This window comes from Manis pentadactyla, chromosome 17, assembly GCF_030020395.1.
Source record: "Manis pentadactyla isolate mManPen7 chromosome 17, mManPen7.hap1, whole genome shotgun sequence".
In the NCBI taxonomy this organism is placed as follows: domain Eukaryota; kingdom Metazoa; phylum Chordata; class Mammalia; order Pholidota; family Manidae; genus Manis; species Manis pentadactyla.
Window position 1 is genome coordinate 39,740,812 of NC_080035.1, and position 23,999 is coordinate 39,764,810.

The window sequence follows — 23,999 nt, forward strand, 5'->3', positions numbered from 1 at the left end:
GTATGTTCTGAGTGTTTTGCTGTGGTTCTCTGGAGAATGTAGATGCTTTGTTTTAGAGTCAATCGTTTCATTTTTAGATTGTAAATAGTCTCACAATCTGTGTGCATTAGTTCAAATCTAAGCTTAATTCCTTAGGCCTATACCTACCTGTTTTGGGTCAGTCCTGCCCACGCATGGTTCCAGGGTTACTGATTTCTCCTCACTTTCTGGCCTCCATTCCATGCTTCCTTTGGCTGGAAATAGCAGGGTTTCTCTTGGGGTTTTAGCAGTCCAGCCACAATACCTCTCAGAGCAAAGCTGCAAAAAGCAAAAAAAAGGGGAGACTCCCTTGTGCAGGTTGTGTCTCCAAGTTTTAACTTCCCTCTGCATCCCTATTTTCTTTAACATTCAAAAGTAGACTTTTATAGTTGCTGTCAGTGGAAGGGTTGGCCTGTTTGGGGGCCTGTCTAGAACAAGCCAACCGTAGATTTGAGATTTTTGTTTTTCTGTTCTGTACATTAATGCCTCCTAATATTTTTGTTTGGTTTTTCATGTTGAAGGTTTTACATTTGGGTGTTCCTTCTCTGACTTCTTAGAGTCTATATGCTGTGTCTGTGTGTCCTTGACTTGTTGATTGTTGGGCTTCAGGTTTGTGTCGTTTCTTGGTGAGCCAGCCTTTTCATTGGCAGCCTCCCAAATGTCAGTGTCTGCGTTTTAGTTAGGAAGCTGTGGCAGTAGTTGAGGTAAGGGGTAGTGGCAGCTTGGGTTAGAGTAGTGCCACTGAAGAGGAGGAGGAATTGGGTGGATTCAAACATGTGTATTGTGTGTGTGTAATGCTACTCAAAGTAGCATTAAAAGTACTCATAAAGGTAAATTTGTGACAGAATAGATGACTACCTATGAATTTTTATTGGAAGCATCTTGAAATAGAAAAGAGCCTAAGTTTAGAGACAGTAAAACCTTAATTTTAACCTATGCTTCTAAGTAGGTGTGTTGATTCAGTGATTTAAAGTTTTGTCCATCATCCTCACCTCCGTGGGTTGTTGTAGGGACTAAAGTAGATGACCTATGTATAGTGCCTTTGTTTTGTTTTTTTAAACTAACACTAATTAGGTGTTTATTATGTCAGGCATTACAAAAACCCGGTGAGAAAAATAGTCCTTATTTTATAGATGGTAAAAAAAATGAGGCCTAGGCGGGTCACAGTTATTAGTAAGTGCTGGAGCCTAGCTTTGAATCTTGAAAAGTTGTTTCCTGTGTTTGTACTTAGCCAGTATGCTTCTTACTCTTAGCCCAGTGTAGGTGATTGAGGATAGGCCCAGAGTATTTGTGCCAGTATTTTGTTTATCTGTACATAATATATTCCTACTAGTTAAAACAACAGTTACTGTGTAATGACATGCTTTCAAGCCTTTATCAGTGTTTTAGTTGAGCTAACTAAGGGTTCTCTTTAAATCAAAATTCAGTCTTTCAAAAAGTCAAGTTAAAAATGTAGGTTACCAGAGTTTTTTTTTCTCCTCCAGAACTGTTCAGTAAGTTTGTTTTATTATGTTTGCCAAGATAGATCTGCTTACTATTAGAGCTTGAGTACCTTAGATAACCACCTACTCAGCTTCTCTCTGGATAATAACTTTGTTCTGGTTTCTTTAAAGACAATATTTACAGCATCTTTTTGTCTTGTGCTTCTTTGCTCCTCATGCAAATCAATGCAGTAATGGATTTCATGTGTAAATTTTTATTAGGAAATGCCAGTTGTGTCAAATTTTGTGGAAAACCTCAGTGTAACAGCGTTTTGTATTGACTAGTACCTTTACAAATGTGGTATTGTAGTGTGATTATTGTAACATGAGAATAACTATTTATACAGGAATAAAGAAATATATAGGGTGAGATAGTACAGAGGTACATAATTGCTAATTTTTTGAGAGAAACAGAATGTGTGTGTGAATGCATATGTGTATGTATCGTAGTTATTTGGATTATGTATTTAGATTTGTTAGCCAACTTTTGGAGGTTTGCTCTGGAATATAACAGTTTAATGGGAAAGTCCCTTTGTTGCCTGGTATGGCATCTTGGCATTTGCTGTGCTTCCTGGATGAATCAACAGCATGTCTTAGTAATTAATATTACTGTATTTAGTTTTGCTTAAGGATTCTCTTCTTAGCTTCTCTGTGTTCACTGAGGGAAGAACAAACTTTCCCTGAAGAAAGTTGGTGTTTAGGCCTGGTACTTGCTGGTCTTGTCTCCCTGGTTTATGTGTGATACCATATATACTTTTTTTCCCTTTATTCCCCCAGTTGCAGCTCTAGTTCTACTGTGTTATGGTCTTGCTTTAGAGCTCCTAATTGTTAGAAGCCAGAAGTTCTAGAAATCGATGGGTTGGGATTTTTTCCTATTTCCTGCACCCAATATAGGACCAAGAATATAACAGGTATTTAATAAATGTTGGTTGAGTGACTGTTTGGTAACTGACTGAATGAAAATGAGTGATTCACAAAGAAGATAAGGCTCAAAGACCTAGTCAAGGTTATGCAGCTGGGAGGTAATAGACCTATATCTTAAATCTTCTGGCATTAAATTACCTTCTTTTCTAGTTTATTTGTTTAGTAACTACCCAATCATCTAAAACCAAACAACACAGTGAAATGAAATGTAAAATCAAACAAGGCAGTATACCATGCTAATTTCTTAAATGATAAGTGATCTAAACTTTGTTGGCAGCTGGGAGTACAATTTGGGGTGCTACCTCAATCTGTGTCTCTTTGGACTGACATCTCTAAATCCCCAAATAAATGCAACTCAATTAAAAAAATGATAAATGAATGATGCTTGTGCAGTAACTATAACAATATTACATAGGGGTAGTTGCCTTATGCCTTGCAAATGAAACTAAATCAAACCAATTACACACCAGCCAGCTTCAGTCTAGTCTGTGTCAGAGGCAGTATTCACGGCCCTGGATTTGGTTTTAGCTAAGACTCTTTAAGGTTGGCAGAGGAAAATAAGGACCCCTTTGGAAAAAACAGAATGAATAGTCAAAGGTAGGGGGAAAACCAGAAGGAAATAGTTCTCTAGAGGCTAAAGAAAAACAAAGTCTAGAAGTATATTCAGTTGTATTGAATGTATTACAGATTTTTTTGTATCATGAGGACTAGAAAAGCTTTTAGATTTAACAATTATGAGGTCAGTCTTCTCAAAGCAAGAGCTCTTTGAGTGAGAGCCAGATGGTAATGGATTGGGGAGGAAATGAGAATTAGAAGTGCGCAGAATGAGAATAGATAGATACCTCTTTTTTTTTTTCTCAAGATGTTTGTCACTGAAGGAAAGAAGGAAGAGATGGAAATAGTTTGAAAAGCACGAGGAAAAAATCATTTTTAGCAGGGGCAGGTTGTTTCTTTTTTAAATATGGCATGAATAGACTATACATGTGGGTAGAGAGAAGTGGAGAAGAGGAAGGAGAGATGTAATTGAAAGAAAAAAATGATCCTTCAGGAGGCAGGATCTTCTCTGTACAGTTGTCTGGCATTTAGGAGCAAAGAATATATTAGGATGGATGCCAGAATGCTAAGTTTAGAGATGCAAAGGAGAGAAGTTGAAGGAATTTTTGCTTGAAAACCTGTTTTCCTCTGTGAAGTAGGAAGCGAAGATTTGGAATGAGAGCTCCGTGGTTGAAGTGGGGAATACAAGAGTGGCCGAGCTGAAACCCCTGCCATGGTGATGATGAGTTCTGATGGCCCTGCTGGGATTAGAAGCAAAATTTGTAGTACCAGTCTACCCAATCATGTGATTTGTTTCCCTTCCTTTACTAGGAGATAAACAGACACATCCCAAATTGGGTCTCCATAGAGTAGATGTGGCAGAGGATATGGCAACTAGGAAATTGAGGGTATCATGAAAGTTTCTTACTTTATAGTCCAGGCTACATATGTTAGAAAGTAAAACCAGGTGATGGCATATGGCAGTCCCAAAGAATAGACTTGGTGGGAGTAAGGGAATGAGCAAAGTAAAGGCCAGGAGCTTGTGTCTAAGAACTAAGATGTAGAGAACTAATCTTTTTTAATAGAAGCAGTTCTAGTTCTAGAAGCAGTATCAGGTCAGAGAAGCAGAGAAGTAAGGTAGTTCTCCTCAGAGAGTTGGACCACTCAACTCTGAATATCATTACTTCCTGTTTTATAGCTGAGGTGTTGATTTGGTTTACCATCCTGTATTATGGTAGGATTTTAGGTAGAGGGAATGACTTTGGGAGTAGGGAGTGTTGTAAGTCTTACTTCTTGGGTAATGATTTGGACCCTTGCAAATACTAGTAATAACAGGATGAGAGAGGCTCTGACAGGCTATGTAGACAGTGTGAACTTCAAGACAGGCTCTTCATCTAGAATTGGCAGTATCCAAGAAAATTTTCCCTCTCTTGTTCCCAGATAAAGGGGAGTGGTGGGAGGATTAACTTTCGTGTTTGAGAAGTCTTTGCTGGATGTAGTGCCATCCAGGGCAAGTTGGAATTTGATTAATGTGGAGAAATCATTTTGTAAAGTGACTGAAGGTGTAGAGATTTTTAACGATCATATAAGATTTCTAACTATATATAGAGTGGAAATTGTGAGAATGTGAGAAGCTGGATTGTAGAGTTTAAATTGATCTGTTTGTTTTTATACAGTGCATTATATTTTCATACATTTTGTTTTTTCTTTATTTTAAAATAATTTTAGGCTTAAACAGAAAAGTGTGGAAAAAGTAGTACAAAAAATACCATTCACCCAGTTTCCTCAAATACGTTTGATCATATCTGCTTTGTGAGTCTCTTTATATGTATGTATACATATGCACACTATATTTTTTTCTGAAATACTTGAAAGTAAATCTCAGATATGCTGTCCCTTTTCACCTCAATATCTTAGTGTGTATTTTCTAAAAACAAAGATATTCTCTTATAAACAACAGTGCAAACTATCAAAATAACATTGATATTATACTCTGTAAACATAGTTCAACAGTAATCCTACTAATATCTTTTATAGCAAAAGAAAAAGGATTCTTTTTCAATCAGGATATAGTTCTTGATTAGATAGGGTGCTTAGTTGTTGTGTGTCTTTGTCTTTTTTATTTTATTTTTATTTATTTATTTTTAAAATTTTTTATTAAGGTAGAATTGATATACACTGTCCGTCTTTAATCTGTGACAGTTCTCTGCAATTTGTCTTTCATGACAGTCCTTTGGAGAGGGTCACGTCAGTTATTTTGTAGTACACCCCCCAAATGCCCTTTTTTTCCTAATTGTACTTTCACCCATTGGTTGTAGAATTCATAGGTTATTATTGCCGGAAATAGTTGTAACTATCGTGGTTGTCAAATGGTGATTTCCTATCATTTCTTCTACATTTACTATTTAGAATTCTGTAAGGAGAAACTTCCCTTGCCTCCTATTTATTTATTCATTTATATCAGTATGAATTCATCATTTTTATTTAATTCTGTGTTGGTAATAATCTGATGCTATCATCATTTATTTTGAGGCTCAGGGACAATCCCAAATTAGACCAGTGGGAGGGAGCCTCTCCCACCTCCTTCTTTGTCCTTCAATATGTCTTTATCATTTTTTCACTTTGCTACTACGTAGCATTTAGATCATGTGAAAGTGTCTGATCGGAGTATAGTGTGGGTTGAGGAGACACTGTTTATGCTTCTACATAGGGGCTGCAGTGGAAGGTGACCAACACAGCAGTTACTGCCACATTAGTTTAGTACTGCCGAGCTATACGAGCATCTTCTCAAGGAGCGTTTGGTGGAAAGTTTGCAGAGTCCTTTATTAGCTGAGCTGTTGAATAAAGCAGTTGGAATATTGGTGGTATGTTGCTCACAATGTTAGTGTGCCATCCTTACAATTGGAGTTCTAAGGAATTGATAGTGTTACTGTGAAAACAGTGCCTTTGTAGATCAAATAGACAAATTTATAGTGTGATTAACAACTAGTTACAGGAAAAGGGCACCATGATGGAAACTCTTGTTTTAGGTGGGAAAGAGATAAAGAAGCCCTTATGAGTCATTTTGACCTCTAAAATGGGTTTCACTAGAAAATCACACTGAAATGGATACATGCTGGCATTACTTTATGTGTTAGTACTGTTCACTGATTGGTGGAGAATGAGAAACGTGTGCATATCTGGGTTTCTGTCACCGACTTTCTTTTTGTGTAGAGATGATAGCAGTTATATAAAAGGTTATTAAATAGATGTAGTCTGTGGTGATTTTTTTAAATAGCATTGACTGTTTTCTAAGTTATAGAAATTTATTCCTTTAAACAAAGATGGAAATCTGTTTAACATGTTACATTCTGATGTATGTTAAGAACATTAAAAATGTTTTTACTTTTACGTCTGTTCTAGAGGACATGGTAAAAATACAGAAAAGTAAAAAAAAAAACAAAAAACCCCAAAAAACAACAAAAGAAAATACAGCTTGCAAGCAGTCATACCCATTTGGTCTGTTAACATTCATTTTGAAACTCCTAACATTTTGTCTTATTTAAAAATGAAATAATATATTATTTTTCACACACACAACTTGTTCACTGTATACCATGATTGGCATTTCCTTGTCTTTAAATATCCTTTAGAAACACTACCTTAAATGGCTGTATAGCATTCCATTTTACTGATACAGTGTATTTATTCTATTTTGGATGACTAGATTGTGTACAGGTTTCCATTTTTAAAACACTATGATGAATAGTTTATAAAGAAATCCTGTTTCAAGTTTCTGATTATTTCCTTTTAATTGATTTATAGTTGATGCACAGTATTATATGAGTTTCAAGTAAACAATACAGTGATTCAACAGTTAATACATAGCAGATCTTATCCCAACTAGTGTAGTTACTGTCAACAGAGAAAGATGTTGCAAAACTATTGACTATATTCTTTATGCTATGCTTTCATCCCTGTGACTAATTTATATTGTGATTGAGATTTTCTGCCTCTTTATCCCCTTCACCTATTTCACCCACCCACTCCAACCCTTGCCACTTCTCAGTATCTGTGAGTCTACAGCTGTTTTGTTCATTATTTTTAGATTCCACGTATCAGTGAAATTATATGGTATTTGTTTTTCTCCACCTGGCTTATTTTACTTAGCATTATATCCTCTAGGCCTATCCATATTGTTGCAAATGGAAGACTTTTTTTTTAATTTTTTATGGCTGATTAATATTCCATTGTGTATATGTACCACATCATCTTTATTCATTCATCTATTAATGGACATTTTGGTTGCTTCCATACCTTGGTTATTGTAGATAATGCAGTGGTAAACATAGGGTGCATGTATCTTTCGAATCAGAGATTTTAGTTTTCTTTGGGTAAATTCCTAAAAGTGGAATTACTGGGTCTCTTTGGGTATAGTCTTAAAATGAGAATTGCTAGGCTAAAGTGTGAGTGTTTTTATAATGACCTTTTAAGTTTTTTAAAAGGGCAATATATACTTATTTTTAAAAATACAGGCAACACAAGTACAAAAGAAAGAAGCAATGAAGACACCCAAATCTTGACAACAGGAAATAACTTACATTAACGTTTGGACATCATTTGTGCTTATGGACAGTAATAATGATACAAGAATGGAAAAATGTTCCTTGTTATTTTTTAAATTGAAAATACAGTATGATTTTGTTTCAATTTAACAGCAAGGAAAGAAACCTAAATTCCAGATAAAGGTTTCCTTAACCTAGAGCTATTAGGTTATGTAGGCTTTCATTAAAATTAAGAAAAGAATATAAAAACCAGTAAGAAATTGATTTTTAAAGTTGTGTGTTTTAATTTTAGATTAGCGATTAAATCCCCACTGTGAAAGATGAGGTGAGTGGTACAAAGACATTCCCCAGTTGCTGATTTTTATGTTGTTTACATTTTTACCTTTTCAGGGTATATGTTTCTGTTTGCCAGCAGCTGTTTAGTCTTTAGCTCTATGTTTAGCATTAGTTCTGTATTTGAAGTATTCAGTGCTAACCTTCTGTCGTTTGCCATTGATTTTCTCTTTCTTTGCTTTTTATTTGGTTCATTTTCTAATTGTCTGATTTTCATCATGAAGTAGTGTTTTTTCAAACACTGCATATAGGGGTTACGTGTACTTTATACATGGAAGACAGCTTGGCTAACTCAACTTGTAAAAATGTAAACAAACTATTAAAAATTTCAAACATAAAGAAAAGTACAGAAGATAAAAACATAAAGATAAAAGTAAAAGAGAGTTCTATGCCCACTATGGAGATGAAAGATGTTTATATTTTGTTTTATTTGTTTCAGGTTTTGAACATTTTTTTCTTTCTTTTCCTTTTATTTCTTAAGATAAGCCGAAGCCTTACATTCATGCCTTCCCTCTCCCTTCTTCCCCTTAAACTATCTGAAGTTGTATATCATTTCTGTGCATGTTTTTACTGTATACAATAGATACTTTAGTTTTAGATTATATGAAAGTGTATGTTACAGTACTTTGCTGTTTTATGTTTTTTCGGCTTGCTTTATTCACTTAGCATGTTTTATAGATTTATGATGATTCATAAATCATCAGTTTAAAATGTTGAATTTTGTTACATGAATCATTGAATAATATTTATTCATTTTCTGCTGGCAGACAGCTTTTTTCAGTGTCACTATTATAAATAGTACCGAAATGGCATTCTTTGACATGTCTCTATATCCAAGTGTGAGAGTTTTCTAGCGTTAAAATCTGGAAGTAGAATTATTGGGTCTCACAACCTTCAACCTTACTAGGAATTGCCAAACTGCCCTGCCTTTTCAAGGTGGTGGAGTGAATGTATGCTCTTATCTTACTAATAGTTTAACTCCTCTGACCTTCCTAACACACAATTTTTTCTCTTTTAATTATTAGGAATATTTTCTTTTTTTCATTAATAATTTATATTCCTTCTGTGTGCTGTTTTCTTTTGTTCCATAAATTTTGTTTTCCTAGAGTTTTCATTCTTATGAACTCGTATCAAAAGGTACCCCTTTGTGATCTAATTTTTGTTTTTTGTACCTGTATTCTTTAATAGTAAACTATTTTTTGATAAGTAAAAGTCTTGCATAAGAACATTTGTTACAGTTTTGTGCTCTAATCACTGATGCTTCTTCCATTAGTGTGTAAAGTTTCTCAGGAGTCTCAAGTAGTTTATCTCTTTATCTCTTATCCAGTAACCTTAACTTTGCCAACTCTGATTTTGTGGTGAGAGAGGATAGTTCTTTGTTTTTTTGATAACTTTCTTTATCATTGGATATCTTGTCTAGCTGTTTTAAGAATGGCTATCTCTAGAGTAGTTATTCTGAAGATGAGTGATATGGGGTTAGAATTTATATTCTTGTTTAGGATGTGTAATTCAGTGATCTACGGTTTTTGGAAAACAGTTTAATTTAGTAAGCTTTGGGCGACAAATATTTGCTTATTAAGTTATGACTGCCACAAAAGTTGATTAATTAAATATGTTATGTTTCTACTAGGTGTAAAGCATCATAGCAACATAGGAATATATGAGGTGTGATTCTTGATCTTGAAATGTTGAGTGCATCCATTACTTGACTAAGTTTCCTTTCTCATTTTGGTGAAAGAAAAACTCCAGGAGGCTTAGAAGACTGTGTATTTATGCAAAGCCTACTCTGTGTCCTAAAAATGTACTCTGCTGCCTCTTTTAGGGGATAACAAAATGAATAAAGGATACTTCCTAATTTTCAGAAGCTTATGATCTGATTGGGAAGGTGGAAGCAGTCCCAAATATAATTAGAGGTGGCCAGGGTCCCTAAACCCTGAGGGCCTCACGGAGTAGCACAAACTTGCAAGTGATTGTTGCCTGGAAGGAAATGGTTGCAATTAGAATTTACTAGCTCTTGTTTTTTATTCTTGTGCCTAAATAGTTTTGCTTTTAAAACCCCTTGAATGTTCAGATTCTGCTGACTGAAAGGGGTCCATTCAGAATTTGATGATACCTATTTTGGCATTTTTACTGTATTTTAAGATAAGATCTGAACAATGTGTGGAAGTTACGTAGGCATGGAATGTGCGGCATGGAAGGAAAATAATTGAACATATTCAGCCCAGATCCCTTTTTTTGTGTATGTGATTATGTTCAGTGTTGTTTTAAGAAATGAGTTAATAATGAATGGATATGTAAGTCTAACGCTCAGAAAAGGTTTGGTGTGGAAATGTAAATTTGGTCTTCTATTCTTTAATCACTCTATTACCCCATTAATTATTCCTCTCCTTATTAGTCCTTTTAAAAAGACAGATACAGATACATATTTTGATTTGTATTCTTCAAATGTATTTTTTATTTGGTTACAATTCCAGGTTTTACCATTTTCAATAGAAAATTGCATACACACAAACCTTGGAGAGCTAGTGTAATGTTGCGTAACATTTTATGTGGGTAAAAACTTCTTATCATATAATATAGTGTTGCTTTACTATTGCTGCTTCTGAGACATGACAAACCAGAAATCAGATGCTTGTTTTTATTGCATTCTGGTTTTATTTATTAAAAATTAAAAATGTCAAGTTAATTTATGTTAAAGGTGAAAAATTCAAGTAGAAAATGATGAAATATCTTCCCCCACCTGCAGCTCTTTGCTGGTTCTTAAATATCCTTTGAGATTTTTGATTGCACATATCTATTAAATAACCTCTCATTATTTTAAAAATCCATTTACACTATATATATACTCTTCTACACCTTCTGACATATGAATAGATAATAGTTTTAAAATGAAACAAAAACTTACTTGTTTAAAAGACAGTTCAGTTGTGCCTTGATAAAATATCTGATGACAAGTGGTTTTAAATAATTTTTTTCAAATTTGTTCAGGTGATAGAACATTGGACCTAATAATGGTATTCTTTTCACATGAACAGAAAAGGTTTTTACTAGTGAAAATATGCCTGTATTATATCATGAAATACAAAACTACAACCAAACCTCTGTATTTTCAAAAGAAGCTGAAAATTAGGCATGATTTGCTAACTCAGTTTTTTAATGAACATTGATTTTTTTGCTTTTACATTGTTTCCTAATTGTGGTTTTACTTTGCTGCATGCTCACTCTCATTAGTGGAAAAGTGTACAGAGATAGCAAAGGTTTAGAGGGGAAAAAACCTAAAATTAAGATAAATTGTGTTAGTTTGCTGAATAGTATTGAGACAGGGACCGTGGGTGTAGTCAGAGGAGGGTGAGGCCCTCTGGAAAAAGCAAGGCAAGATAATTAATTAGTCAGAGCACTGTAGCAACATGCAAGGAAAGCCCCTACCAAAACTCTGTGTTAAACATTAAAGCTCTAGAGTCATCCTTCAGTAAGATCAAGTTAATATTCCCTAGATAAAGGAAAGTAGCCCATGTTTTTATTATGCTAATCATTTATAATCATGTGTAAGATTCACTTTAGCATGCTAAAAGGCCCAGGCCTATGTGCTGTTTTTCCTCCTCTAGACCTGATAAAGTGATTTGCAATCTGGGCATTTAACGCCAAGTAAGCCCAGCCATAAACAACATAGTAAAAGGCAGAAAGGATTCAATCTTAAAAATAAGATTGCATTTTAATACTCAGAAAGTTAAGAAGTAAGATTCTTAACTTACTCTTTAGCAAACAGACCGTAGCTCAGCTCACCTTGGGGGCTGGGCAGGCAGTCTTGTTTGGTATGCTCCCAGACCAAGATGCTGGTATCTCAGAGAGAAATCAGAGCAGTAAATTTTTTGTGTTAAGTTAATTTTAAATACTCAGAGACCACTTAACAAGCCCACAACCCTAAGCCCTTTATCACGTTCCCTAAAATCCTCAACTGCCTCTAAAACCCCTAGACAATGCACAACTACGGGCTCTCTTGTCCCCTCCTTGTGTGAGCCAGGAGCTGTCTTCTCACTTTATCTTAAATAAAAGCCTCTCCCTGGCTCTCCTACCTTGAGTATTTGCTAAGTTCTTTCTTTGACTCTGCAGACAAGAACCCCAACATCAGTATTAGTATGTGAATGAGAAAGACTGCTGTAATTCAGTTTTATTGGTAGAAATCTAGCTCCATTTACCAAGCAGCAGTGTTTTGTGGGAACCTGTTTTTTGAGCTAGTGATTTTGGTCACTTGGGCTATCTGTAGAGATTTCTTAGCACCTGCTATTACCCTATCATATAGGAAACTCACTATCTGCATGGGTGATTAAAATGAGTAGTTTGACTCTACCAATTAATTTTATTGCAACCATCATCTGCATTTTCCTCTCTAAATCAGGTGTTAAGTAAAGCAATTTAGAATAAGAGATTGCCGAGGTTTTACTAGGTTATGTTGTCTCAGAGTTAGAAGAAACCTTTGTCATTTATTAGTATTGTACAAAAGACAAGAATGCAGTTATATGTAGGTTGACCATGCAATTTCTTTGAGAATGAAAGGGTTGGAGAAAATGCTACATTGAGTGGAACCCTGGAACAACAGGTGTAATGTGGGACTGCCTAGAAGAAAACAGCTATATGGTCACCCCAGTTATACAACAACCTTGCCAGAAGTCATCCAAAGTTGGCCTGAAAATATCTGTTGCTCCACAGAAAAGCTAGTGCTCTAATAGTGAAAAAGTTTTAATTTAAAAACTTGAAAGTTGTTCTATGGAGCTTAAATTTTTCTCCTTGCAACTACTAACTCTTTTTCCCAGTTTTGCCTTCAGGTACTAAATATAATCAGAATATAGTAATATACAAAATATACTAGCTCTTCAGATACTTTTTTTTTTTTAACAACTTAAAAATTTTTTTTTTTTTAATCTTAGTTTTCTTCCTGTTTCTCTGACCTATGCCCAAGTTATAAAAGAAGAGAAAAGAAATGTGAAGAAAATGAAAAAAAAGGCCATACTACAGGCTAACTTACCAGGTTCTGGTGCAGGGCACTGCTCGCTTAGTTAGCACTTTGTAGCACATCCATACATTCTCATTTTGGTACATTTAGAAAACATTTGTAACATTCAGTGACATTTGTAACTTCACAAAAGCAAAGCTTACTGTTATTGCATTAATATTTTACCACCTTAAGATAGAATGAAGGACTATAATATAGGAGACATGCCAATTAAAGTAAAAGAAACAATAGTTTATATAGGGGAAGGCTGGACTTCCAGCTAGAGTTTATCACATCCTTAACAGTTTTCTTCCTAAAAACACTCAATATACATCTATGAAGATTAGCAGATAACATTAAAGGTAGCCCTCTTGTTATCCTTTTAACCTTCAGGCTAAAAAATCATGGTTCAATATGAAATTTGCCATCAACCTTGTTACTGTATTAAAGACGTATTTTAATTTTCATGTGCTTATTGCCCACACTTCTCAGGTGTCCCATAAATAGTACACATGGGAAGATAACTTCTGAGGACACCACCTGGTTTATTACTGTATAAATGTAGGCCCCCCACCCCCTTTTTTTCTTTTTAGTTAATCCTTAAACAGTATAAAACAGAACCATTGGACAGCATGATTAAAGGAAAATTTCCACAAATGGTATTGTCTCATTTGATTTCAGCTCTTGTATAGATTTAGTTAAAAAGCCATCAAGGTAGATTAATATATTAGAAGCACCAAGATATCAAAATTACAATTTATATCTAAAGTAAGTTGGAAGTTCTGTGCTATAGTGGGTAGAGACTGTAGACTGAGTTACTGCATTTTACTGTTGACACATGCCAAATGTTCACTTATATTGTAATTTGGTAAAAATTAGGGTTGTTGAGGCAATTGAAATAAATTAGGATGTGTTTTACAAGTTCTAAAGCTTTACTTCTGAGATCAGTATGTAAAAGTAACTACTTTCTAGTTACTCTTTTTATTGTAGTTACTTGAATAAATTTTGGCAGGTTTTAAAAACGAGTTGGCCGTTTTGGCAAGCACATTTATAGGTTTGATGTGGTAAGAACTGTTGTGAAGAACTGAAGGGGAGCTGCTTTGTTATACAGCATATTGATTGCTCTTTAGTACAGCTCATTGACATTTGCAGCATTAATGGTGGATATGGACAAGTGGTTTCCTCTCGACACCTTTACTATTTTATTACTTGTTTAGTTGCTATTGCTAAGTATGAATCTGTACTTTCCTTTTATTTGCTTTTATTTTCTCATCTAGCATTTTTGCTCTTAAAGGTATGATCAAAAAGGACTAAGTTAGGAATTCTTTTGAGTATCTTGTAGTGGGAAACATGGAAGATGCTTTGGGTATAAGGACAGTGTCGCTGGTCAGGAGGATGGTCATTTAGTGCCTACTTGGAAAAGGCTGCTAGTAAAGCTCACACAAAGTTCACTTTATAATTATTTGACCTTATAATTCAATTTCTGTGAGTGGATTTTATTATATAAACTTTCGTGTTATAAAAAAGTTTTCTTATTATCTTGAGAAATGATTTTAGGTATGTTTGTGACAGTTGGTTAAGAGCCATAATAACTTTATATACTCACAAAAGTCTTTTGCTAGTGTGTTCACTTACCAGGGTACCTGCAAACAGCAATAAGTAAGTTGGCCTATTTTACTTTGGAGATATATGTGTATGTATATGTATATTTTAAAGGCAAGTGAGTGACTACTTACTGGATTGATGGCACCACGTAATTTCTGTTTTTGAGTCCATGAAATAAAGTCTGTCAAAGAAAAGGGAAGAGGAAGGGGAAACTTGTATTTATTAAATGCCTCTGTGTGTTAGATGTTATGCGAGATGCTTTCCGAATACTATTTTACAATTCTGTGAGGAATTTGCATTCAGAATTTACATGTGAAGACACTGAGGCACAGAGAAGATATGTTTATCAGAGCTTCTAAAAGATGGAGAAAGAATTTGTATGCTCTTCTTTCTAAACTCCAAAATGCATGTTCATTTCTCTTATTTTGCAACACTCCAATTTGTATGTGTACAGATTTGCTCTGTGACAATATTCCTTTGTAGGACAATTTTTAATACTGAATTTCTTAAAGTAACAGGAGTAAATTAAAATACGAAAATTGAATAATGTTAAAAATCTGTAATTTCTCTCCAAACAGAGATTCTTAGTCATTTTAAAGTGTCTTAAAAATATTTTAATAAGACATCCTTTCCAAGTATATTTAAGGATTAATTGTACTACCTTTTTAATCAGTTGCTTTTTAGAATATTGATATTTTTGGTTCGTCTCAGATAAGTTTGGTTCTATGTAGTATTTTCAACTCCTAATGAAAGACCATTTAAAAGATAACCGTAAATGAAGTGAGAAGTCTGCAGCCACAGTGCTTAGCTGTGATGCCTGGCTTTGCCCTTCCAACTGTTGAGATGTCTTAGAGTTATTTTAAGTCTCTACACTTTCAGCTTTGTGGGTTTTTTTTTTTTCCTTTTCATCTGATAATGGGATAACAGTCTCTATTTCACAGGTTTGTTGTGAGGATTAAAAGAGTTAAATGATTAAAGAATCTACTACTTAATGAGCTTTTGATGAATTTGTGTGATGAACAGATTCAGAATTTTATATACATGTTAACTCATTTTGCTTTTATAAGTAAGTCTTCTAGTACTTGAGAAAACCAGAGTATTCTGTATTTTTGGAATGTTTGTATATCAGTATTCCATTTCATTAAATCAGACTATGTTTCTAATTATCCTAGGTTATTAGTGTAATAGAAATGGGTATTGTGGTTATATTAGTAGGAGTTCTTTGTAGTACACAGTGATTTGATACAAGGTAGGCAATATTTACTGTAGGATTAAATGAATTTAAATCTATTTATAATCCCGATTCTTTTCTTTTTAAATTCTTAGCAACTGGAACTTCATCTTTATGTAAAGAAACTACCAAAATTCTAAACTTAGTGACTGATTAGATCTCCTAAAAATTTTGTTCATTTTTAAAAAATGTTATTTTATTTCTTGTTGAGCTAAAGAAGTAATCCTTTGCCTGAAACAATCTTTAAAAATTAGTTTAAAATTTTAAAAAACAATCAGAATCACCTTTCCTTTTTCCTTGGCTCTTGTAGCTTCACAATGAAGAGGATCATTCAGAATCATCTGCTGTAGAGCAACCATCGGCTTCAAGCCCGACCCCGCAGATGGTGCAGATGACTCCGTCAGCAGCAGGACTCGAATCTGACTCTTGTCCTCCACCTTACAGTAGTATTACTGTGGAAGTACCTACAACTTCAGGTATCATTTTTAGTATGAAACAACTACTGGTACTGTGAGTAGCTCAGGGGTTTTTGTTTTTTAAAGCAGGATGCTTTTGTGTAATTACCAAGTCTGTTAATGGACTTCTTGGCTTTATGACTTTCTAAAAAAGGTTTTCCCAAGGATAGTTTGCAGAATATTTACTTCACATATTACTTGTCTCATATGGTTGTTTTTAAAAAATTAGTGTCAACTATAGCTATTTAAACATTCCCATGCTTACTAGAATATATTCCCAATGGACTAGTATATAACTTCTGGAATAAATAAATAAATATACATACATAGTCATACACACATATACATGCATGCACACATGCATATATACTCATGTATATACACATACATACATGTATTTGTGTTAATATTTCTCTTATGTAGTCACAAAGCAAGGTGTTACTGATAATGAGTGTTCATGGGAATGTGCTGAGTATGTGTAAACAGGTGAAGGGGGTACATAATGTTAGCCTGTACACATGGTAATAATTTAGGACTAAAGACAGTGATTCCTGCTTCCTACTGTTCATACTGTTCATCTTTTCTGTCAGGTCATTCTGAAGAACTACTTTAATCTCTGGCTACAATTTGTATTTTCCTAGTAATGGCAAGTTAATAATTATGTGTGTGTGTGTGTGTGTGTGTGTGTGTGTGTGTGTGTGTGTGTATACATTTGAATTTTTAGTATAATTTTGTATACTATTATAAATAGCCTCAAATATTTAATAAATTCATTATGAATCATTTTAAGTTGATTATTGAAAAACATTTTAGCAAAAAACCCTTTACTAGAGTATTTCATCCTTATCCCTTATTCTGCAAATGTCATCTGATTCTCTCAAACTCATGCCAACTTTCTCTAGTTAACCATTTTTCCTTGTACAAAATTTATTGAGACCATATGGGATGTGTAAAAAGATCCAATATTTCTAACACCAAACCATTTACTTTTTTAGACAGTTACTGAAAATCATCTTGATCTTCATGAAAGTGTTCTTGCTAGTTAAATTAGTAACTTCTTTTATTTGTATATAATGCTCATTTGATCAATAGTTTGTTCAGTGCCAGGTTTGATACACAAGTTTTTACTTTTATTTTTTATTAAGGTATCATTGATAAACACTCTTATGAAAGTTTCACATGAAAAACATTGTGGTTACTACATTCACCCATATTATCAAGTCCCCCCAACACCCCATTGCAGTCCCTGTCCATCAGCATAGTAAGGTGCCACAGAGTCGCTATTTGTCTTCTCTGGATGCACAAGTTTTTAATATTGAGTTATATCACTTTTATTTGTCTTTGGCTAAATAAGCCAAAGCAGGATTGATACTTAAATTTATTATGGGCTAAATTTTCATCATTATTTTGCAAATTTCTAGAATATAGTGCAATAATTTGCTACCTAGATTTTAAAATGTATGTATATTTGATAGTAATCTTGGAGAAAGAAAATGAGTTATTTTCCTGATGATGTCTTTATCCAAAATGATGGAAATGCTAAGACTGAAATTGCAATCCTTTTGTTGTGGCCACCATTGCTATTGCTGTGTAACAAACTACATAAAACTTAATAGAGTAAAATAGCAATAATTTATTATTATTGATTCTCATGGTTCTGGGGTGGATTGGGCTCAGTTGTGTGATTTCTTCCCAGGTCTCATGTGATTGTGGTTTGACTGGGGCTGGAGTCATCTTCATGACTTCCTTATTTACATGTTGGTGGTTGATGTAGGCTTTAGCTAGGGCCTCAGCTGGGGCTGCTGGCTAGAACAGCTATATGTGGCCCCTGTGTCCTGGGCTTCCTCACTGAGTGCAGGCTGGGTTCCAAGAACAACCTTGAAACAATTCTGAAGGAAGGCCAGATGGAAGCTGTCTCCTGTTATTACATTGTTTCAAGTGTCACATCTGCCGCATTTGGTTTGTTAAAAGTAGTCACTAAAGTCATCATTCAAGATGACTGATGAATTAGTCTCCATGTGTTGATTGGATGAGTTTCAAAGAACAGACTAAGTTTTCAAACTACCACAACTACATACTGCCTCTTTCCCTACCACCAAACCTTTGCCTTTGATAGTCTTCCTATTTCAGTGGCTCCAGCAGTCCAGAAATCTTGGCATCATCTTTTGGGGAAGTTACTGTGAAATTACTTGGTTTTCTTCTTTAATTTTTGATGTAATGAAATATGTTATTGACTTCTTAAGTCAATCCATTCCTATATTCCTGGAATAAATTGTTACCATATTCCAATTTCTTCTGATTTTGATTTATTCCTGTTTTATGTAAAGTCTTCGCAGCTTTATAAGTGGGATATATAACTTATTTTACATACTGTTTTTAGGGTTTTGGTATTAATATTATGGGAGCAGCATAATATGAATTGGGAACCCTCTCATTTTTCTATGATATGGAACATTTCTGATAATGCAGCATGCCATTTTTAAAAGTTAGGTAAATCTCAATTTTAACTGTAAGACAAGCTGAAACTGGTACCTAGATGTTCAGTTATTCTTATAGTCTCTGTGAGTACTGCTCTTTTTAAATTTTCTACACTTGTGCTAAAAAGGCCATTCATGGCCACAAGAACCAAGTAATTCTTGTAGAATATTTTAGGTCTCTATTTAATGAAAACTATTGATAAGAGTTTTCTGCAGCTTCTTATTGTTGTTATACTTTAAGCCATTGACATTGCCATTTTCTGTGGAGATGATGTTTTTTAGTAGGTGGCTTCATTATTGGTTTTATAGATCTGTGCAACATCAATAATAATAGGTGACATTTGTATAATGCTGCACCATTTACAGAGTGCTCTTGAATACTTTTCTATTTCATCTGTAATACCACATAATATAGCTTTGCTGGGTCAGTTTTATGGATGAGAAAGTGAACTTCAGAGTGTGTAAGTGATTTTCTTGAGGCCACACAACTTCTCAGAAGAGCATCTGGGACTGGAAGTCCCCAGACTTAAAATTCTCTGGTTAAGAACCACAGCCTTAAAGGGTAGAAGAAAATTAAGTAAAGCGATAAATGAAAATTAAAGCTGTAGCAATTTAGTGCTCCTTCCCTACTTTCCTCTCTTACTGGTAGGGATATTTTTTCTATCTTGGGTATTAATAAAACTTTCCAAAAATGTAATGTATTATTATATAAAAGATATTAATGTAAAAGATCTGATCTCCTTGGGTAACATATATCATTGATCCTACTTCCAAGATTTATAATTTTAATGTTACTGCTTAAGTTCATAACCATTGTTTTCACTACATTTTACCTCTATTCTAGTCTTCAGAAACAAAGAAATCTATACACTTGACTGTCTGTAATGTTTTTTCATCCTAATAATGAGTCTTTTCTAAGAATTTATGACTCTTGTGCTTCTTGGCAGATAACATTCAGTATTTACCCTCTTCTACCACTTCCTTTTACTAAATTAAAAATAGCCTAACTTTAGATCCTTAGTTCTTATTGAGAGCATTTAAAAACTTATTTTAAAACCTATATACATAAAACACAGTAAGGAAAATATTGCTAGAATGAAATGTTTTTCCATGTTGGAAATTAGATAAATTCTGATGAAGATAGAGAAAATTATAAACCATTGTAGAAAATGTAACACTTCTGTAATTGTAACAGAGCAAATCACAGAAGTGAAGTCAAACATTGTGGTATATGCTGCTTTTAGAATCTACCTGTTTTCATGCCATGGATTCCAGTATAAGTCTAAACAGTTGATTGATCTGTGTCATTTTACTTACTCTCCTTAAGTTGGCAATAAGTGATGCAGTGCTTTTTTGTTTTTGTTTTTTTAATAAGCAGTCTGTACTTACTGTTGTAATATATTGCTGGGGATCATATTTCAGAAATAGTTTAAAAATTGGAGAGGGATGAATTTTTCATAAAAAGAAAATCTAAACTAAATAGGGAAAAATGGGAGGAGAAAGGGTCAGAGTAAAGAAGAGTTAAAAATCATCAGTTGTTTCATAAGGAGAAACACTGAGTTTGCTTAGGAGATTTGGGAAGTTGCTTAAACTGATTAGTGGAAAAATTAACCTCATATATTTTCAGAGCAAAGTGTTTGGAGTCAAGAAATCACCAGGTTCTGCCAATTACACTTATGCAATACTGGGCAAATCATCAGAGTTGCTAAGATTAATGTATATGGAAGTAGTTTGTTAATGGTTAGTGCTATATATGTCTGTTATTATTCCTGATATTTCTACTTTTTTGGCTGTAAGATTGTGGAAAAGTAAATTAAATGTTTTGAGCATAGCAATAAGGCATATAGAAGATGTTCACATATGGTGAGTTTCTCTTGTCTTGCACAGATTTTCAGAACTTCATTCCTGATGTTCTTGTATATCAGCCTTTAGAGGATATTTATCAGTCCTTTCTCTACAGTAAACATAAAACTAAATATATACAGTTATACTGATTTATATGTTACGTAGCTTATAACAGGACTGCAAATAGTAATAGCCCTTTGTGGCCTGTTGTAAATTATTAAATTAGTTTCTGGCTATAAAATTATATTAAATAATTTGTTTTAATGGTTATCTTTTTTAATCCTTTTCCTTCAGATACAGAAGTTTACAGTGAGTTTTATCCTGTGCCACCTCCGTACAGCGTTGCTACCTCTCTTCCTACGTATGATGAGGCTGAGAAGGCCAAAGCCGCTGCAATGGCGGCCGCCGCCGCAGAAACAGCTCAGAGAGTGAGAACCTTGTATCATTTCCTTTTGAGAGTATTGTTTTATTAATTAATGTGTACATTTAGTAATATCAAAAAAGTTCTCTGTATGTGTAGGTTTTTTTATTTTTAGTATTTACTTTGCTACTAATGTATGTCACATTTTGGTGAAATTGGCACTCTCCCTAGTTGCATTCACCTTCTCCATTCCTTGACCTTCTCATTCTATTTCTGTTTCTATTTCTATTTCTATTGATCTTCCCCTGCACCTCATCTTAGCTTGTTGTTGTCCTAGGTCTTATCTTTCCCAGTACATTCATCACTTCCTAAATCTTGATTTCTCTCTTCTCATGTGCTGACCTTCACCCTCCACCCTTCTGACCTCTCACTCTGGTTACCCCCATCCCATTCGAACTCTTCGTTGTTGATGTCCTTATTTCTCTCCTTAAATAGTTTAGATTCTGTAATCCATAACTGTAATCATAAATCATCTTTTTTTCTATTATTTTATATATTAGCATGACCAGTCTAGTGACTCAATGAGTGAACTCAATCAAGGCAGGCTAAAATGTACAGAGAAATAAGTTACAAGGCCTTCAAATTATGTTTGTCGATTAACTTTTTTTTGTCCTTTTAACTCATTCTGCCCTAGAAATTTGGATTCCATCGGCCCTTCCTTCCTCATCTTCCTGTCTTCAAGTAATAGAGTCATAGAGTCAGTGATTTACATGTATGTTGTTTCTTGTTCTGGTAGAAGGATTGGCTATCTCAATAATGGGGAATCATTTAGTTGCATATGCGCTATTCTGCAGCCAGGTAAAAGGTGGGAATTATTTGTATTTTAGAGTGGCTGCAAGCAGGACTAGAATTTGTTGCTTTTTTTTTTTTCTTTCAGACTGTAGAGATGTCATTACACATGGCTGGGTTCATCTCATTTTCTTCAGGAAAAACACACACACAAAAATCACATTACGCAGGAGAGCTAGCATTAGGTGAAGGACAGAGGGAGAGAAAGATGTTTCTATGTATAGCATTCTCTTCTTATCATCAGGCCAGAGCCCAGTGTTGTTGATTATCTAATAGCTGAATGTTTTTCGTCAGCTACAACCCTTTCATACCTGTTCCCACTCCTATCCTCCCACACACACAGAGTTAAACATCAACATAAATAGCTTTGGGCACATAGAGACAGCAAACCTCAAATTTATTATTTATGCGTTTTCCCTCTCAGGGGGAAAGTAAGTCTGTTAAGACAGTGACATGAATATAGCTCAGTCAGTAAGGATTTTTGATACTGGGAGGGGAGAATCATAGAGGAGGGCAGATCTGTAAAGTTAGAGTTTTATCAAAATCAACTTGAGGAAATGCTCAGTGGAAATGGCAAAAGTCCTTAAAGCATGCTATAGTCCTTGGGTCCTCTACTGCCTAACTTCCACACAATAGTGTAGAACTCTAAAGAGACAGTAGAAAGGATTTCTTGTTCTTTGTGCTTTGAGAAAAGGTGATTCTGCCTTTTGGAGAGAAAACTCTGAAGTATTAGAAATTCCATCCCTTTACTGTCATCACTTCTAGTGTCTTGTTTTAGAAAGTAATGTAGTCCCCAGCCTGAATTGGAATATGACCATAAAGAAAAGTTTTCTGTTTGCTGTTGCTTCTGGTATCATTACAACTCTAGCTTGTGAGGATTGTGGAAAATTTCATGGACACAGACTAATTTAGGTCCTTGTAAAAAAAAATGTTTTAAATTCATTAGTTCCTAACCCAGTGCTGCAGCATCCTCTTTCTGCAAAATATGAATGAGTTTGAATTTCTATACCTGATTCAGATTAAAAACTGGTCTGATTAGCTTTTGAGTATATTCATGTGTACTTGAATCTCAGCTGGGGGAGCCTAAAGCTTTTTTCTTAAATCTGGTTACATCAGGGCAGTGGAGTTAGCTGGGAGACGTGGAAACAACACTGTTTTCTACTAGTTCCTATTTCTAATGTGTAGTGTTCCATGTATAATTATGGGATAATTAAATAGATTTATAGAAATGAACTACTCATTTTTAATATTCCTATGAAAAATATTTGAATTCCAAATAATTTGCTTTATAACCTTTTAGAGCCTGGCTTGTTCATTACGTTCTCTTATAACCTTCTAATGAGCAGGGTTCATTTTTTGCACCTTGTTTTAAATTGTGTGTCACCAACTTGTCTTTTGACATAAAAACTGGCACTTGATAAATTGTGAGCAACTCCAGGACAAGGACCTTGTGTTTACACTTGCAGCATCTCACTATTATATGGTATGTATTTGGTGTTTAATAAATGACAGTTAATTATGTGCTTTCTTTAAATGAGCCAATGAGGGAAATTAAGAAGAAGAAAATACCACAGTTATTCTCTTATATATATATATATATTTTTTTTTTTTTATTTTATTAAGGTGTTACTGATATACACTCTTATGAAGGTTTCACATGAAAAAACAGTGTGGTTACTACATTTACCCATATTATCAAGTCCCCACCCGTACCCCAATGCAGTCATTGTCTGTCAACGTAGTAACATGCCACAGATCCACTGTGTGCCTTCTCTGTGCTACACTGTTCTCCCTGTGACCCCTCACACCATGTGTACTAAACATAATACCCCTTAATCCCCTTCTCCCTCCCTCCCCACCCACACTCCCACATACGTCCCCTTTCGTAACCACTAGTTCATTTGTGGAGTCTCTTGAGTCTGCTGCCATTTTGTTTCTCCAGTTTTGCTTCATTGTTATACTCCACAAATGAGGGAAATCATTTGGCATTTGTCTTTCTCCGCTTGGCTTATTTCACTGAGCATAATGTCCTCCAGCTCCATCCATATTGTTGCAAATGGTAGGATTTGTTTCTTTCTTATGGCTGAATAGTATTCCATTATGTATATGTACCACATCTTCTTTATCCATTCATCTACTGATGGACACTTAGGTTGCTTCTGTATCTTGGCTATTGTAAACAGTGCTGCGATAAACATAGGGGTGCATCTGTCTTTTTGAATCTGAGAAATTATATTTTTTGGGTAAATTCCCAGGAGTGGAATTCCTAGGTCAAATGGTATTTCTATTTTTAGTTTTTTGAGGAACCTCCCTATTGCTTTCCACAATGATTGAACTAGCTTACATTCCCAC

General features: G+C 34.5%; 1 protein-coding gene across 2 annotated transcripts in view; it reads left to right on the top strand.

The window, feature by feature from the left end:
* The window catches only part of NDFIP2 (Nedd4 family interacting protein 2), a 67,127-nt gene that overhangs the window by 15,607 nt on the left and 27,521 nt on the right, over window positions 1-23,999 (top strand). For both annotated transcript variants that reach the window (XM_057494621.1, XM_036893688.2), the window contains exons 2-3: window positions 15,971-16,136; window positions 20,732-20,865. In XM_057494621.1, the coding sequence (XP_057350604.1) occupies window positions 15,971-16,136; window positions 20,732-20,865 (300 nt within the window). The remainder of the gene's footprint in view (window positions 1-15,970; window positions 16,137-20,731; window positions 20,866-23,999) is intronic.